This window comes from Anomalospiza imberbis, chromosome 29 (assembly GCF_031753505.1).
Source record: "Anomalospiza imberbis isolate Cuckoo-Finch-1a 21T00152 chromosome 29, ASM3175350v1, whole genome shotgun sequence".
Taxonomy (NCBI): domain Eukaryota; kingdom Metazoa; phylum Chordata; class Aves; order Passeriformes; family Viduidae; genus Anomalospiza; species Anomalospiza imberbis.
The window spans coordinates 395,947-414,510 of record NC_089709.1 but is presented as its reverse complement, the minus strand read 5'-3'; the positions used below and the strand labels follow the sequence as shown (position 1 = coordinate 414,510).

The following is an 18,564-nucleotide window of genomic DNA, read 5'->3' as shown; positions in this document are numbered from 1 at the left end:
GCTGGCCGGGTTTTTATGGAGCTCGGGAATGCCCCAGGGAATTTTTGGGAGGTTGGGTTTGGCTTTAATTGCACCCCAAAGCCGGCCACGTGCGGCTCCGGCTCCCAGGGATGTCCTGGATCCCCGGGATCCGAGAGGCTGGGCCAGCAAAAAAAACCCTGCAAAATCAGAGATCCTCAGGGATGCCGGAGTTTCCCGAAATTCCAGCCGGAACAGCCCTTTCTAACCCCTCAAAAAAACCATACAAACAAAGGAAAAATCATGGAAAACCGAGGATTCTCTGGGATGCCAAATTTTCCCGAAATTCCAGCTGAAAGGTCCTTTCAATTCCCAAAAAAAACAACCAAAAAACCTGAAAACCGAGGATTCTCAGGCTTGTCAAATCTTCCCAAAATTCCAGCTGAAACGGCCCTTTCCATCCCCGCAAAAACCCCAAAAAACCAACCAAAAACTGGAAAAGCAAGGGTTCTCAGGGGTGCCAAATTTTCCCGAAATTCCAGCCAAAACGGCCCTTTCCACCCAAAAAAAAATTAAAAAAAAAAAAAAATCCCATTGGAGCCCAGCCAAGGGAAGAGAAGGAATTCCTCATTCCCATGGGAGTTGCGGGCAGGAATCCCTTTGAAAATCCATCCAGGAAGGACTCGGGGCATCCCATAATTAGTGGGACACGCGGATTCCTTCCCGGGAATCCAGGGGAGGCAGGAGGGGTCACAGCTCCCAAAAATTGGCTCTTACAAAGGGGGGAAAGGAGCGGGCTCATCCCGAAAAAAACCCAAAATTCCCATTTCCTGCTCCGTGCCGCCCTTTGTTCCCTGTTTGTCCCACAAAAAAACAAAAAAAAACCAAAAAAACAAACAAAAAAAAAACCACAAAAAAACCCCTTAAAAAACCACAAAAAACAAACCAAACAATCAAACAAAAAAAACCGGAAAAATGAGCAGGGCTGGGAATGGCGACTTTGGAAGTCACTTCTGCACAAGCTAAGGGCCTGGAACTCAGTATTTTTGGGGTTTTTGGGGAATTTTTTTGTCCCCGGATTTTTTTTTTTTTTTTTTTTTTTTTTGGTCCCTTTTATATGAATTTGACACTTTTGATATGCAGGGATTTAGGTGAGGAGCCTGAAAAAAGGGGAATTATCATGGAATGTTCTTCTTGGAAGGAATCGAATCCAGCTCCGGGCCCTGCTCGCAATTCCCAAAATTCCCAAAACTGGGGAAATGCTCCTGGAGCTTTGGGAATGTGACCATTGGTCAGTGCCTGGCCACGAGAATTCCATGACTGGAATATTGGAATATTTGGATATTGGAATATTGGGATACTTGGATATTGGAATATTGGATTATTTGGATATTGGAATTTTGGAATATTGAGGTATTTGAATATTGGAATATTTGGATACTGAAATAATGTAATTTTGGAATATTGGGATATTTGTACATTGGAATATTGGATTATTTGGTTATTGAAATAATTGAATATTGGAGTTTTGGAATGTTGGCGTATAGAAATATTGAAATATTTAAACATTTGAATATTGGAGTATTTGAATATTAGATTATTTGAATATTGGAGTACTTGAATATTAAATTATTTGAGTATTGGAGAATTTGAACATTGGAGTCTTGGAATATTGGAAGATTTGGGATATCAAGCTCCAAATTATGGCCCACAACCTAAATGTCCCGTTTTATTTCCTGCTTTCCCAGGAGCCTGGAGGCAGCCCCGTGATTTCCATGTAATTTCCCAGCTCCACAGGAAATCACAGGGACACGGCCGGCGCCACTTTTCCAGGCGGATCCCAACATTCCCAGGAGGGCTCAAGGGAGGAACCCGAAGGTAAATCCCGGCTCCGGCCTGGATTCCTCTCACTTTTATGGATTCTCCCTCCCCTCTACAACAACAACTAAATCTTTTAAATGCTGAATTCCCTGACCTGAAATTCTGGGAATAAACAGGCGTCGGACCCTGGGTTAGGCCGGGTTTTATGGGAATTCCTTGGGAAGCTCGGGATCAAGGAGAGCTGCTAATTCCTGGTTGTGTGTGCCCAGTGCAGGGACCGGAGCATTAACGTGGTGACCTGACATTAAAAACGTCCCTAATTAGCACCCCAATGTCCTTAATTAACATTTGCGAGGCCCTTTCATCTCCCAGAGACTCCTGGGAAATTTGGGGGGGGGGGGTCATTATTCCCAATTAAACACTGGGGAAACTGAGGCACGGCTGAGTCAGGGCCAACCCCGTCCAAAACATCCCCAAATCTCAGTGACCCCAAAATCCGGGATCCAATCCCCAAGGAGGATTTTCTGGAAGATTCCATGGGAAAAGCCACAAGGCCACCTGGAGATGGGACAACTCCTCCAAAGGTCATGGAGGGGATGGGAATGTTGGGGATGTTGGGAATGTTGAGCCTGTGGGGACCCCAGAGCCCCTCCAGGATCTGCAGGGGCTCCAGGGAAGCTGGAGAGGGACTTTTCCTCAGGAACTGCAGGGACAGGACACGGGGAATGGGGTCAGGGGGACAGAGGGGGAGTTTGGGTGGGATTCTGGGGAGGAATTGTTCCCTGTGAGGGTCCCAGGTTATTCCATGGATTTTCCATCCCTGGAAGTGCCCAAGGCCAGGTTGGAACCATCTGGGATAGGAGAAGATCCCTGCCCATGGAACTGGGGTGGGATTTTTTGGGATTTAAGGCTCCTTCCCATCCCAAACCATTCCAGAATTCCGTGGGCTGGTTTGGATGGGGTTTTAGGGGTCAATCCTTCACTGGCCCAGGTGATTCCATGGATTCCCCATCCCTGGGAATGTCCAGAGCTGGATTGGAACCACCTGGGGTAGGGGAATGTCCCTGCTCCTGGAATGGGATGATTTTGACATCCCTCCAACTCAAATAATTCCAGGATTTTTTCCCGATTTTAAGCAGATCCAACAGGTCTCTGAAACCCAAACCACTCCAGGATTTCCCCCCTCAGTTTTCGGGGGATCTGGAGGGTTGGATTGCGGGACCACCCCTGGCTCTGGGGGCGGCAGATTTTCCACATTCCCTGCTGGCAAAAAAAAACCCCAAACTCCGAGGAAAAGGAGGCACTGGGATCTCCCAACAATTCCAGGAGCTTTTGGACAACTCAAGGTGGCACCAGGAGGTCATCGAGGCAGGGAGGGGCAGGACAAGATGCGGGACAGCGTCCCCAGCCCGGCCACACCCTCTTGTCCCCTCAGGTCACCTCGTGAGCTCCTGCTCATTTTCGTAATGATGGGGCTCATCCGTGGCTTTTTTCCAGCCTGGATTTTGCAGGATTAAATAAATAAATATTTATTTAACATTAAATAAATATTTCTGTTAAATAGTACTTCCACTAAAGAAATATTTCTGTTAAATAAATATGTCACCTTAAATAAAGATGTAGTGTTTAAATAAATATATAAATATTAAATATTTATATTATAAATAATAAAATAATCATAATAATATTAACAAAATATTTCTTTAATGAAATAAAAAAAACACCAAGAGGCAGAAACACAAGATTTTAATCCGAGGTCAGGCAAGAATGTTTATTTAAGTTTATATATATATATATATATATGTAAAATATTAGTATATTTCTGTAAATAAAGTTTGTTTTCAGTACACATCTTCAGCACAAATAATTTAATTAATTACTTTTTTAAATAAAACATTTCTAGAATAACCCTGCTATAACTTCCGTTATTTCGAAGAGTTTTCGTTTCAAGTTGTGGTTTTTATTTTAATCAAAGAATAAAAATAAAAGGTTCAGGAGGGACATTTTGGGGAATTGTTGTTTGGGGACTCTGCAGGAGTCAGGGGTTAAAAAAAAAGGGAATTGTGGCCACATTCTAGAGGGAAAGGGGCTCTCCTGGACCAAGAGGGTCCTTTTCCAACTGAATTTTAAGAATTCCTTGGCTGTGCTCTGGAAAAGGTCTGGAGTCTCCCTCCCTGGGAATATTTCACAACTATTAATTAATTAATTAATACCCTACTGGAACAGGGAATTTGGACCTGCTCTGGTCCCTCCAGACCCCTCCAATCCTGGCATTCCGAGTGAATTTTATCCCAATTCCATCAGAAATTCACATTCGCCTTCCCAGTCCAAACCTGGATGTTCTGGAAATCTCCGAGCCTTGTGGAATCCAACTCAACGGGAACATTCCATCCCGATTCCAGGAATAAACCTGGAGCTGGGATCTGGACCAGTCCCCTCGAAGCTTTGGAGATCTGGACTCCTCTTATCTTCCCATTCTTTATTATTATTATTATTATTATTATTATTATTATTGCTTTAAAATCACAATTTCTTGGAATTCTGTGGCAATTCGGTCCCATCCCACCATCGAGGAAGGACCCAGAGGCACCTGGAATGACCCCAAGGAATGGGAGGGAAACGCTGGAAAACTGGGATAACGCGGATGTGAGAGGGAGGCGATAAAGATCCCAGACCCCAAATTCCCAGGGATTGTCCTCGCCACACGCCCTGGTGGTCACCAGGGCCACTTGGGGGCCGAGCAGTATTTCTTGGAGTGGCTGGAGATCTTCACTCCACCAGACTGCTGGGGGACACACGTGGTGGCACTTTGCTGAGGAACACACTTGGTGGCACTTTGCTGGGGGACACATTTGGTCACACACTGCTGGGGGCCACAGATTGTCCCATACTGCTGGGGGACACACTTGGTGGCACTTTGCTGGGGGACACATTTGGTCACACACTGCTGGGGGGCACAGATTGTCCCATACTGCTGGGGGACACACTTGGTGGCACTTTGCTGAGGAACACACTTGGTGGCACTTTGCTGGGGGACACATTTGGTGGCACTCTTGGTCACACACTGCTGGGGGACACACTTGGTGGCACTTTGCTGGGGGACACACTTGGTTACGCTCTGCTGAGGGACACAAATTGTGCCACACTGCTGAGGGACACACTTGACACTTTGCTGGGGGACACACTTGGTGGCACTTTGCTGGGGGACACAAACTGTCCCATGCTTCTGGGTGACACCTTTGGTGGCACTTTGCTGGGGGACGCACTTGGTCATACCTTGCTGGGGGACGCATTTGGTCACGCTCTGCCGGGGGACACACTTGGTGGCACTCTGTTGAGTGACACTCTTTGTCACACACTGCTGGGGGACACACTTGGTGGCACTTTGCTGGGGGACACATTTGGTGACACACTGCTGAGGGACACAAATTGTCCCATATTGCTGGGGGACACACTTGGTGGCACTCTGTTGGGGGACACACTTGGTGGCACTTTGCTGGGGGACACCCTTGGTGACATTTTGCTGGGGGACACAAACCGTCCCACTCTGCTGCTGCTGTGGGACACAAATGTTGGCGCCGCCGGTGTCACACTGCTGCGGGACACACTTGGTGACACACCTGCTATGCCACTGCTGGGGGACACCGGCGGTGACACTCTGCCACTGCTGGGGGACAGGCGCTGTCACCCACTGGTACGACACGCCCCGGGCCGCGCGCTGCTGGGGGACACAGGTGGTGACACACCTGGGGACGCCCTGCTGGGGACAGACGCTGGTCACACACTGCTGGGGGACACACCTGGTGGCACTCTGCTGCTGCGGGACACCCTTGGTGACGAACGGCGGCCGCGGCACGCAGGTGGTGACACACCTGGGGACAATCTTCTGCTGCTGGGGGACGCACTCAGGTGGTGGCACCTGCAGCTGCTGCGGCACGCACTGGGTGACGCCGGTGACACCCGCGCCGCCCGTCACACGCTGCTGTGGCACACAGGTGGTGACACACCTGGGGACAATCTTCTGCTGCTGGGGGACGGGCGGGCACTGCTGTGGCACCCGCAGCTGCTGTGGCACGCACTGGGTGACCCCCACCTGGTGTGGCACACACCAGGTGACACCCGCGCCGCCGGTCACGCGCTGCTGGGGTGGCACGCAGGGGCTGACATATTGCTGTGGTGGCACGCACGTTGTCACCCGCCTGGGGACAATCTGCTGCTGCAGGAGGTGCTGGGGCACGCAGGGGGGTCCGTGGAGCTGGCGGGGTGGCACGGCCTGGGTGACACTCTGCTGCTGGCACACGCTGGAGGACACCGCCCGCTGCAGGGGGACCTGGCCGGGCACGGCCTGGGGGATGCAGGTGGTGGAGTGCCACCGCTGAGCCGGGAAGGGGACACCAGGGGACAGCGCCACGGGATTCTGGTAGAGCGGAGGGAGGTGCTGGTGCAGGTGGCAGGACATCTTGGGGACACGTGGCAGGACTGGAAGGACACGGACGGGGTTAGAATCAGGTGAGGTTTGAGGTCCCTCCCAACCCAACCCTTTTGGTGACACCTGAGGGAGCCTCTGGTCCCCAAAGCTCGGGGACACATTCCAGCTGTGTCACAGCCCCAGCTGGTGGAGGTCTTGGGGACATCTTGGGGACACTTGAAGGACATGGTGGGATTGGAATGAGGTGAATTTTAGGGTCCTGCCCCACCTGTTTGGTGACACCAAAGGACACCTGGACAGGTGAGTTCCCTGTGGTCCCCACACCTCTGGGACATGTCCCAGCTGTGCCACCATCCCAGCATGGCCCCAGCAGCACCTGAGGGACCCAAATCCTCATTTTTATCTCTGAACCACGTCCTGATGCCAAGCTGGGGACATTCGGGGACACTCAGCACTGAATGTCATACCAAAAACCCCCAATTAATTAAATTAATTAATTAAAACTTCCCTCGCTCCCAAACTGCCCTTTTTCAGGAGCAAATCTGGGATTCAGGCACTCAGCAGTGAACCCCAAGAGTCCTCTCCCACTCCAGCACAGAAATGCCAACCGATCCATATTAAAATCCTCCCCCAGATTGCATTTTTCTTATGGGAAAATGAGGAATAAATCTGAATTTCGTAATCCCAGCATTCCGGAGTGCTTTGGGTTGGAAGGGACATCTAAGATCAACTCAACCCCTGCCATGGGACACCTTCCATTATCCCAGGTCACTCCAGCCTGGCCTGGGACACTTCCAGGGATGGGAAATCCATGGAATATCCCGTGCCAGGCTCTCCTCACTCTCACAGGGAACAATTCCTTCCCAAATCCAGCCTCAATTTCTTCACTTTCACTTTTACCCCATTCCCCATATTCCTGTCACTCCAGCTCCTGATGGAAAGTCCCTCCCACCACCTTTCCTTGCAGGGGATGTTCTCCCTGGAATCCACCAATCCCACCCCAAACTGAGGTGTTATTTTTCCTAAAACCACCCTGGATCTCTCCCTGGAATCCACCAATCCCACCCCAAACTGAGGTGTTATTTTTCCTAAAACCACCCCAAATCTTTGCTTGGGATCCCCCAATCCCACCCCAAACTGAGGTGTTATTTTTCCTAAAACCACCCTGGATCTCTCCCTGGAATCCACCAATCCCACCCCAAACTGAGGTGTTATTTTTCCTAAAACCACCCCAAATCTTTGCTTGGGATTCCCCAATCCCACCCCAAACTGAGGTGTTATTTTTCCTAAAACCACCCTGGATCTCTCCCTGGAATCCACCAATCCCACCCCAAACTGAGGTGTTATTTTTCCTAAAACCACCCCAAATCTTTGCTTGGGATCCCCCAATCCCACCCCAAACTGAGGTGTTATTTTTCCTAAAACCCATCCTGGATCTCTCCCTGGAATCCACCAATCCCACCCCAAACTGAGGTGTTATTTTTCCTAAAACCACCCCAACTCTTTGCTTGGGATCCCCCAATCCCACCCCAAACTGAGGTGTTATTTCTCCAAACCCATCCTGGATCTCTCTCTGGAATCCACCAATCCCACCCCAAAACAAGCTGCTATTTTCCAAACCCAAGCCCCAATCCCAAACCCTGTCCAACCAGGCTGTGGACACCTCTCTGGATGGGGAATCTTCTCCGAGCCACCCCACCCAGCCCATCCCCACTCTGGGAATCAAGAATTCCCTCCAGAATTCCCCATCCCAGCATCTCCAGAGGCTCAGGAACCGGACTCACCCAGCTCCTGGGGGCGGGAAGAGCTTCCAGAGGCGACCGGCGTGTCCGGGCTCCGATGGAGCCTTTATAGGGCCGCCGGAGGAGCCGCCAGGTCCCGTAACCCCTGTGGCCCTCCCGGAGTGAGTCGGAGTCGCCGACTCATCCCGGACAATGAGTGGTTCCATGTCAGCTTCCCAGAGTAATTACCTCGGGATAATTAATCCTGCGTGGCATTTGGAGCAGCCGCAGCCCCAGCCCCGGGGGTGTTTTTGGGAACTGAACCCCTGGATGTGTAGGAATGGGTTTTCCAAGGGGGTTCTCTATCCCTGGGGGGGCTCACAGGGATGGGGTGATCCCGGTTATTAGTGGATTTGGGACAGGTTTTCCATGGGATTCTCCAGCTCCATGGTTTCCTCTCATCCACCCTGCAACGCCCAGATTTTGGGGGTGCTTGGCCACGTTTTGGGTGTGGATTTCGATCCAGTGAGGGAAAACAGGAAAACAAATGGCCCCTTGTGGTGGGTGCAGCTCATTATCCATGAAAATCTCCATTTTTTAAATTAAGAATTCCAGTTCTCTCCCCGCCCTGTGGTCCCAGCTCAGTGTTGGCGTCACCGGGGCTGGGCACGGCTTTGTCCTGGTCCCATTCAGCTCTCCTCGGGACCATCAGGGAAAAATTGTCCCATGGCACCGAGCAGGAAAGGCCCGGATTCATTCCTGCATTCGTTCCTGATGGAGAATTCCATAATTAAAGGAGGATTTCACCTCTCTGCTTCCTCCCCCACGTGGGGCACAATTACCCAAGAGCTCCCAAACTTCCTGATTTGTTTTCATGTCCAAAATATCCAGGGCCCTTTCTCCTGGCCACAAAAACTGCCCGGGCGGGGCTGTTTGTCCGAGTTCACAAGAAACCACATTTTTTAATAAAAAAAATTAAAATACTCAGGGCCTGCCCCCTTCCCTGTGGGTCTCGGCTCCGTGTTGTTGTCACCAGGGCTGGGCTTTGTTTTGTCCTGGTCCCTCTCAGCTCTGCTGGAGCCAGCAGGGCCAAATTGGCCTTTTTGGGGTTATTTTGTGTCACAATGAGCCCACAAAGACTCTGAGCAGATTTTAATGACTTAAAAGATCCATCTTCTGTTTTTGGGGGTTATTTTTTGTCACAACGAACCCATGAAAGCACTGAGCAGATTTTAATGACTTTAAAATCCATCTTCTGTTTTTTGTTTTTGTTTTTGTGGTTTTTTTTTTTTTTTTTTTTTTTTTTTTTTTTGTGTCACAACGAACCCACGAAGATGCTGAGCAGATCTTTAGTGACTTTAAAAAAAATAAGGAATTCCTGGTTTCAGGAATTTTTTAACCTCTGGGAGACAAGGAGGTGAATGCCTGGGGAAGTCACACGGGGCCGGAGGAAGTTTATCAGCTCCTGGGAGCTTTTTGTCACCTCTGGTTCCAGGTGTCCCCATGCGGGTCCCGGGGCTGTCACCTGTCCCCGGAGCAGCGGGAATGTGGCCCTGGTGACTCTCAGGTGACCGGGACAGGTGAGGCACAGCCCTTGCACAACCAGCTGGGCTGCCACCCAAAAATAAACTTCCTCCAAAAATCACGTGTGACTTTCTCACTGATTCAACTCCTTATCTCACACAGACTGAAAAGAATCCTCAAAAAAACAGGAGGTGGATTTTTTTTAAAGTCATTAAAATCTGATCTACGCTTTCATGGGTTCGTTGTGACAAAAAATAACCCCAAAAAAATCTGGAAGATGGATCTTTTAAGTCATTAAAATCTGCTCAGAGTCTTTGTGAGCTCATTGTGACACAAAATAACCCCAAAAAGGCCAATTTGGCCCTGCTGGCTCCACCCAGCTCTCTCCAGAGCCTCTGAGAGGGACCAGGACAAAATAAAGCCCAGCCCTGGTGACACCAACACTGAGCCCAGACCCACAGGGAAGGGGGCAGGGCCTGAGTATTTTAATTTTTTTATTAAAAAATGTGGTTTCTTGTGAACTCGGACAAACAGCCCCGCCCGGGCGGTTTTTGTGGCCAGGAGAAAGGGCCCCGGATAATTCAGACACGAAAACAAATCAGGAAGTTTGGGAGCTCTTGGGTAATTGTGCTCCACGCGGGGGAAGAAGCAGAGAGGGTGAAACCCTCCCCTTTTCCGGGAATTCTCCATCAGGAACGAATCAAGATTTTCCTGGTCAGCTCGGAGTGTCCGGCTCCACCTGGACCACAGGAACGTGGCTTTGTTGTGGCTTCTCTCCTGCAGGAATCGTTTCTTTGATCTGAAGCCACAGTTCCCCCGTGGTTTTCAGCTCACATTTTTGGAGGTTTGAACCTCCCTTTGACCAAAACGAGCAGTTCACATCCATATAAATGTAGCTCGTAAACAAATTTATTTTGATTTTTCCAGGTCTGGACAGCGGCAGGTGGAATTTCCACCTGGAAAAGGTGGTTGGGCATTGGAAGGCGATTCCCAGGTGCGAATTCGTGGAGCGGGGCTGATTTTCTATCTCCTGAGGTTTCAACCCAACGCCTCGGATCACACATTGACAATTCACCTTTTTTTTCCTCCCTTCTCTCACTTTTGTTCTGCTGCCAGATTTTCTATTTTTGGAGCAGGGAGGGAGCTCTGCATTCCTGGGGCCTCACCCTCCAAATCCGCGTTCCTGACTTATTAACGGTGGGGTGGAGAATCCCCGAGGTCCCACCGGGCTCCTCCTCCCGGGGTTTTTGGGACCTCCCCGCTCCAACCCCTCCCTGCTTTAACTCCTTTCCTCCACCTTCACCTGGCGGCGGCTTCCTGGTGGAGTCAGGCGGGGTAAAAAGGATGGAATTCCAAAATCCCTGAAAAGAATTCCAAGGTCATCAAGTCCAAGCTCGATCCCCATCTGGACACCCACAAAAACGTCCAGGAATTCCTCAGAAACCTACAGGAGTGGCCACTCCAACCCTCCTTGAGCCCCTTCCAAGACCTTCTCCCTTTTCCAGGAGGAATTTTCCCAAATTTCCCACCCTGTCACAGCTCCAGGCCGTTCCCTCTTGTCCTGGCCCCGTTTCCTGGGATCAGATCTCAAATCCTCCCTGGAAGATCCCAAACCCCCCCTGGATCCCCGTTTTCTCCAGGCTGAGCCCCCCCAGCTCCCTCAGGATTCTCCATTCCAGCTGCTCCAGCCCCATTCCCATCCCTGATCCATCCCCTCCGTGTCCCTTTTCCATGCGGGGACAGAGGACCAAGTGTCCCCGAGTGTCCCCAGCCACCAGAGCGCAGCATTGGCCCGCGCAGACGGCTCCTGGAAAATCCCGTGGGATCCTCTCTCTCTCTCTCTCTCTCTCTCTGTGTCTCCAGGAAAAGTTTTAATTTCGGGCTTGGCTCAGCCCAACCCCTTTTCGCCGCTGGATCTGGGAAGGAGCAGCACGGGCTGGGATTGTCCCACTGGGAATCCGCCCCACGGAGAAGGACCTGGGGGTCCTGGTGGGCACAACCTGTCCCTGAGCTGTGCCAGGGATCCCAGGGATCGGGGAGGGATCCCAGGGATCGGGGAGGGATCCCCCACCCCTCTCAGGGCCTCCTGTTCCCGCTGCTGGAAAAGCTGGGAATGTTGGGAATGTTGAGCCTGTGGAGACCCCAGAGCCCCTCCAGGATCTGCAGGGGCTCCAGGGAAGCTGGAGAGGGACTTTTCCTCAGGAACTGCAGGGACGGGACACGGGGAATGGGGTCAGGGGGACAGAGGGGGAATTTGGCTGGGATTTTGGGGAGGAATTGTTCCCTGTGAGAGCCCGGCCCAGGGAATTCCATGGATTTTCTGTCCCTGGAAGTGTCCAAGGCTGGGCTGGACACGGCTTGGAGCAACTGGGGGTGGGGGAAGGTGTCCCTGCCCCTGAATTGGAACTGGATGAGCTTTACAGTCCCTTCCCACCCAAACCATTCCAGACTTCCAAACCATTCCAAATCATTCCAAAACCATTCCAGGATTCCAAACCATTCCAGGATTCCAAACCATTCCACCATTCCAAAACCATTCCAAATCATTCCAAACTATTCCAAACTATTCCAAACGATTCTAAAACCATTCCACCATTCCAAAACCATTCCAATTCATTCCAAACCATTCCAAACTATTCCAAACTATTCCAAACTATTCCAAACCATTCCACCATTTTGGGCATGGGGCAGGGACCAAAAGAAACGTGAGGGGACGAGCAAAGACCATTCTCTAATTTAATTAATTTAGTTTAATTAATTTGTAATTAAAGAGCTGCACAGGAGCTGCAGACAAGAAAATTTCTCTCATGAGTAAATTCCCGATTTGGGCGATTTAACAGCGCTCAGGGCAAAATGAGAATGAAACTCCTCACTCGGGTCCCTCTTGCTTCACCCTAAAAGGGTTTTATTACTTAATTAACTCTTGGTTTCACTAATTAGGAGCTCTTTGTTCTAGGCCAGGCTCGGGGGAGGTTAAGCCTGGCTTTAGGGTCAGAATAACCCCAGTGACTTCTCAAAGCTCAGCTTTTTTTGGGGTTTCGGCACCAATTTTTCTTCCCCCAGCGCCTCTGTCCATCGGCTCCATCCCCGTGCTGGGATTCCATGTGGAATAAAACCCTGGGATTTGGGGTTTGGCCTCGTGCAGGTGCTGGGACAGAGCAAATGGCGAGCCCAGGATTGTAATTTTAATTATTTTAGTGATTAACTCAGCCCGGCTCATGGAACTCATGGAAAGGACGAAATCCAAGATAAATCCTTTTGATTTTTTGGCTCAAAGACCAATAATTGCCTTTCCCAGTGGCACCAGGAGCACCACAGAGCTGATATTCCAGAAAAAAAAAATGGGATTTTATCCTTTTCCAAGAGGTCAGGGAAGGCTGAAACCTGCCTCTGTATCCCAGTTCCTCCCTGGGTGTCCCCAAGGCTGCTCCACTTTCCAGCAGGTCCTGGAAAAACCTGGGAAAGGCTGAACTCCAGTGAGTTCATTCCCAGTGAGCTCCGGAGGGGGAATGAAGCAATCGGGAATTGGGTTCTTTGATGGGATGGCTGCTGGAAAAGTTGTGGGGTTTCAGTGAGGCAATCAGAGCCCTGTGGGGAAAATTAGGGATAAATTTAGGCTGGGAATTAGCAGAGGTTTTCAAGGAGCAGAGAAGAAATTAGGACTAAATTTAGGCCAGGAATTAGGAGCAGGTTTTCAAGCAGAGAAGAAATTAGGGGTTAATTTAGGCTGGGAATTAGGAGGAGGTTTTCAAGCAGAGAAGAAATTAGGGACTAATTTAGGCCGGGAATGAGCAGGAGGTTTTCAGGGAGCAGCCCAGAAGGACTCAGGAACAGGCTGGGAAATCCAAAAATGGGACTCAAAACAGGGACCAAGCTTTGGGTTGGAGTTTGGGGGATTTATGGGGAGGTTTTACAGGGGAGTCACAGAACGGAGGCCATGACTCAGCCAGGAAACTCAGAGTTTTATAGGAACTGTCTGGATCCTGGGAAGCTCAGGAATCATGGAATTATGGAATGGTTTGGGTGGGAAGGGACCTTAAAAAATCATCTCTTTCCAACCTCTGCCATGGGACACCTTCTGCTGTCCCTGGTGGCTCCAGGCTCCAGGAATTGGGCACTTCCAGGGATGGGAAATCCATGGAATAACCTGGAACCCTCACAGGGAACAATTCCTCCCCAAAATCCCACCCAGATTCCCCCTCTGTCCCCCTGACCCCATTCCCCGTGTCCTGTCCCTGCAGTTCCTGAGGAGAAGTCGCTCTCCAGCTTCCCTGGAGCCCCTGCAGATCCTGGAGGGGCTCTGGGGTCCCCACAGGCTCAACATTCCCAACATTCCCAGCCTGTTGGAAAAAAAAAACAGCCAGGAAAATACCATGGACACTCCAGATCGAGTCCTTGGATCCTGCAGCACTTAGGGGTGTCCCGGTTTTTTGGGACCTTAAATCCCATCCTGGGCCACAGACAGGGACAATTCCCACCCTCCCAGGTGGCCCCAAGCCCGTCCAGCCTGGCCTTGGACACTTCCAGGGAAGCCTCAAAGGTCCCGGGAGTTTGGGACAGGAGCTGCTCCAGGCTCCAGACCGATACCGGGGAGAAGCTGCAGGTGCTAATTAAGCCATCCAGCAGGTGCTAATTAAGCCTTTGTTTGATGAGTTCACAGCCATGTCCAGCCAGGAGCTGGACACAACAATGAGATGGGCGGGAGCTGAACCCTCCGAAGAGCCCCAGGCCAGGCGGGGCCGGTTCTGCGGCTCCTGAGTCACGGCTGAAATCCAGCAGGGCAAAAGTTCCCGAGGATCCTCCCCTCTGTGCACAAAGGTCCTGAATCCCGGGAGGGCAATCAGGGAGAATCCATGAAATCGCGAGGGAAGGATTCTCGCTTGCCAAAAAAATCTGATCCCTAAACAAAAATCCCCAAATCCTGCGTGGCAAAAATCAGGGAGCGTCTGAGGGGTCCTGAGGGAGAGCTCCTCACTTCCCAAAAAAATCTGATCCTTTCCCCAAATCCTGGGTGGAAAAACAGTCAAGGAGCATCCACGGAGTACTGAGGGAGGGGTTCTCACTTCCCAAAAAAATCTGGGAATTGCATGAAAATCCCCAAATCTGAGGTGGCAAAAAAGGTCAAGGAGCATCCATGGAGCCCTGGGTGAGGGATCCTCACTTCCCAAAATTCGGATCCATTTTTTTGGCAGAGTGAAGCGAAGGAGCTCTAGGACCCTTGGAGACACCGAGACGCCTCTGGGACATCCCAGACAGAGCCGCCAACTCCCATTTGGATCTCCTGGAATAACTCCTGGGAATCATCTGCTCGGCACCTGGGAGGTCCCTGATAAATTCGGGATTTGTGGGGTCTGGAGCAGCAATTCCCATCCGGGAACGCCAGGCTGGGAATATCCTTCCCCACAGTGTCGCGATCCCTGGAATTGGTGGCACATTTGGGACGGGCCGGGAGCACCACGTTCCCTCCGTTCCCTCACGTTTCTCCCGTCGTTTTCTCAAAGGTTTGGCTAAAAATAGATTTTTGTGCAATTCCCAGGGATGGGAAAAGCAATTCCACCTCTCCTCTGGGAAAAACGCTCCCTCCCTTTCCAAGGGCTGACTCCAGAGCAATATCCATCATTTTTGTGCTGAGGTTGCTGCCCGGTGACCTCTGGAGCATTTCCAGACTGGATCCAAACCAGTTTAAGGTCAGGCCACATCTGCTGATCTCCAGACAGGGTTTAGGATTAGGTTTAGGATTAGGTTTAGGTCTCTCCCTCCCAGCCATGGGAAGTGTTTGATTTAATCCCTGGGTGTTGCAAGTTCAGGGTTTAAATTTGGCACTGAAATATTCCAGAAATCCTTGATTTATTGCTTAAATAAAAATATCCCGAGCAGGTGGAGGTGTCCTGTCCTTCTTCGGGGCTCTGAGGGATGGACAGCACCGACCTGAGAAGGAGAATTCCCTCGGGAATATTGCACAAAAATTCAGGTGGAAGGTTGGAGGTGGTGAAATTCCCTGTCCGCTCTCAAACTCGGCCACTCCGGCCTCGGCGGGGCAAAAACCAGGATCAGGGAATGATGAAATAGTGGAATAATAGAATCAGGGAACCATGGAGTATCAGATGATCATGCAATCATGGAGTCAGAGAGTTGTGAAGTCAGAAAATCATGGAAAAATAGAATCAGAGAATCATGAAATCAGAGAATCAGAAAATCATGGAGTCAGAGGATCGTGGTATCATAAAATCACAAAATTATGGAATTAGGGGATCACAGAATCACAAAGTCATGGAATAATAGAGTCGGAGAATCAGAAAATCATGGAATAAGAGGATCAGAGAATCATGGAATTGCGGAATAACAGAAGCATAAAATCATGGAACAATAAAATCAGAGGATCCGAGAAAATCAGAGGATCATGGAAAGGTTTGGGTTGGAAAGGACCTTCAGGATCATCCCATTCCAAGCCCCTACCACGGCCAGGGACAATTCCCACTGTCCCAGGTCTCTCCAAGCCCCATCCAACCTTTCCTTGGACACCTCCAGGAACGGGGCAGTGCCGAACCCCGAGGTTTAAAGACTCTGATCTCCTTCCCTGCATCTCCCCGCGGGAAGGGCACAATTCCAGGAGCTTATCTCGGTTCCGAGCCCTGCCAGCCACCAGGCTGCCTCGAAAGCAGCCGGGCAGGTCTGGGAAGTGCCCTAATTCCAGCCTGGAGTCAGCACCAGCGGAGCTCCAGCAAGGCCTGAGTCAGGCTTTGGGCTTGGGCTGGGGTATCCCCAAAGCTGGAGATTAAACCGAGCCTATCCTAGCGGGAACAGCAAGGCAGGACCCACGGGAAAACGGGAATTGCACAGACGGGAGAAAATTCTAGAATTTTCCAGCCTTGTGCTGCTGAAGGGCTGTTGAGAGAGGAAGTTGCTCCACGCCAGGAGCAGCCGCTTCCAGGCGCTGCCCAGGAATTCCGGGAGGCGACGTGGGACCAGCTCAGCCTGTTGGAAGTGATCGCGTTGGGATCTTGATCCGATAAAAGCTCCGGAAAAGCCGCGGAGATGAGCCTGGGAGAGGCCCGGGATGACCAAAGGTGACGAAATTCCCGTCTGGGTGGGACACGGCGTCTCCAGGGGCTGTGTCCCGATGGATCCTGGAGATTTTGGGCATTGGGATTGGATTTCGGAGGGTTTGGGGTTTTTTTCCACCTGGACTAATCCTCAGGGAATGCACTGCACACGCAGAGTTCCCTTTATTTCACATTCAGGCTGAAAGACCTTTTTGAATTCCCTTCCGGAATTCCGTGGGGCCGGTTCCCCAAATTCCATTTGGGTGGGAAAAATCTCAGCTATTGTCAAAAATCCCTGGAGAGAAACTCAGATCCCTGCTCCATCATGTTTGGATGGGTGAGAACTGCATCTCCGTGGAGAAATGAGATTTATCTGGAGAATTCCAGGATTATTGAGGTTGGAAAAGCCCTCCAAGATCATCGAGTCCATCCTTTGATGGATCAACCCCTTTCCCGAGCCCTGAGGGGTGTCCAAGGAATTCCTTGGACACCTCCAGGGGTGGCAACTCCAAACCTCACTGGGCAGCCCCTGACCACCCTTTCCAGGAGGAAATTCCTGGAATGTCCAGGAAATCCCTCCTGGTGATTCCAAAGTGAAATGAAAGTTGGGGGAAATCCATGAAGTTCTTCCCAGGAAAACCCAGGAGAGGTGTAGCTATGGAATGACCTTGGGATGGGTTGAAGTGGGAATTCACAATAAATCCCAGGAATTTCAGACATCAGAGGGGGTTTTAGCTGTGGAATGACCCCTGGATGGGTTGAGGCGGCACCAAACCCCACCAAGCCCCCAAACCTCAACGGGGTCTCCAATAACTCCATGATCCCAAGGCTCTGACCTTTATGCAGACAGAAATTCCACAGTTCACCGGGATTAGTCAGGGGAACGAACTCGGAATCCTCTCTGGAAAGTGCCTACGTGTAAAACCCGGCCGGGCAAGGTTCTTGTGAAAGAATGAGCTCATCAGCCAGGAGGACTCATTCCCAGAAGGCAGGGCTTCCAAACCCTATAAAAGATCCAAAATCTCCCCACTCCGGCATCCACTCCGCTCCCACTGCTCCCTCGGCACCGGCTGGGTGAGTTCCGGAATCCCAAGGTTCCTCGGGGAGCTTTGGGATTGGGGATCCCAAGGTTCCTCGGGGAGCGCTGGGATTCAGAGTTCTGAGATTTTTGGGGAGGTTTGGGATTGAGAATATCGAGATTTTGGGGGGAAATCTGGGACTGAGAATCCTGGGATTTTTGGGGGATGTTTGGGACTGAGAATCCCGATATTTTCGGGGATGTTTAGGATTGAGAATCCCGATATTTTTGGGGGGATGTTTGGGACTGAGAATCCTGATATTTTTGGGGATATTTGGGATCGAGAATCCTGATTTTTGGAGAGATATCTGGGATTCTGCCTTTCAGGAAAGGTTGGATTTGGTGCCTTGGGATATGTGGAGGGTTCCTGGAAAGGAGGGAATTTGTGGGCGTTGGGGTGGCCTGGAAATGGCACTGGAAGGCAAATTAAGACCGAGCCTAAATCCGAGGGTAATTAAGTCTTAAATTAGACCCTTCCTGAGGCATGGATCAGATGGAATTCCGTTGGTTTAAGAACGAATCTCCTCCCTCCAGGGAAGAACACCAAACCCTCTCCTGCCAAATTGATTTTCCTTTGATATTATAACCGAATTTTTTTTTAAAACTTGCATTTCACCCAGAAATTCCTTGGAAAGAGGCAAATTTGGGAGCACGAGGGCGCTGCAGGGAGACAAGGAGTGAAAATATTCCCCGAGTGCCGCCTCATTCATGTCAGGAACAAGATCTTAATTAATAATTTAATTAATTAAGGTCTTATCAGATGTAAAAAAAAAAAAAAAAAAAAAAAAAAAAGGAGGGAATTGGCTGTGAGAGGAGCTGGGAATCCCCCGGGGAAGGGAGGAGGACTTTCCCCTCTCTCTGCCTTGGGGAGTTCATCAAATCCCTTCCAACCCCGCTTTTGGAATTCTCACCTTTCCCTCCTGCCCTTGGATTTAAAAAATCCAGCGCAGGAATTCCCGAGGTCCGGGCGAGCCTTCTGCGGCCACAAAA

General features: G+C 50.6%; 1 protein-coding gene across 1 annotated transcript; it reads right to left on the bottom strand.

Moving 5' to 3' along the window:
- Window positions 1-4,493: 4,493 nt before the first annotated feature.
- On the bottom strand, window positions 4,494-5,755 carry LOC137463513 (putative uncharacterized protein ENSP00000383309; the record flags this gene model as incomplete). Its single annotated transcript, XM_068174751.1, has 1 exon — window positions 4,494-5,755. A coding segment is annotated over one exon (1,260 nt), but the record flags the coding sequence as incomplete, so codon positions are not given.
- Window positions 5,756-18,564: the final 12,809 nt, after the last annotated feature.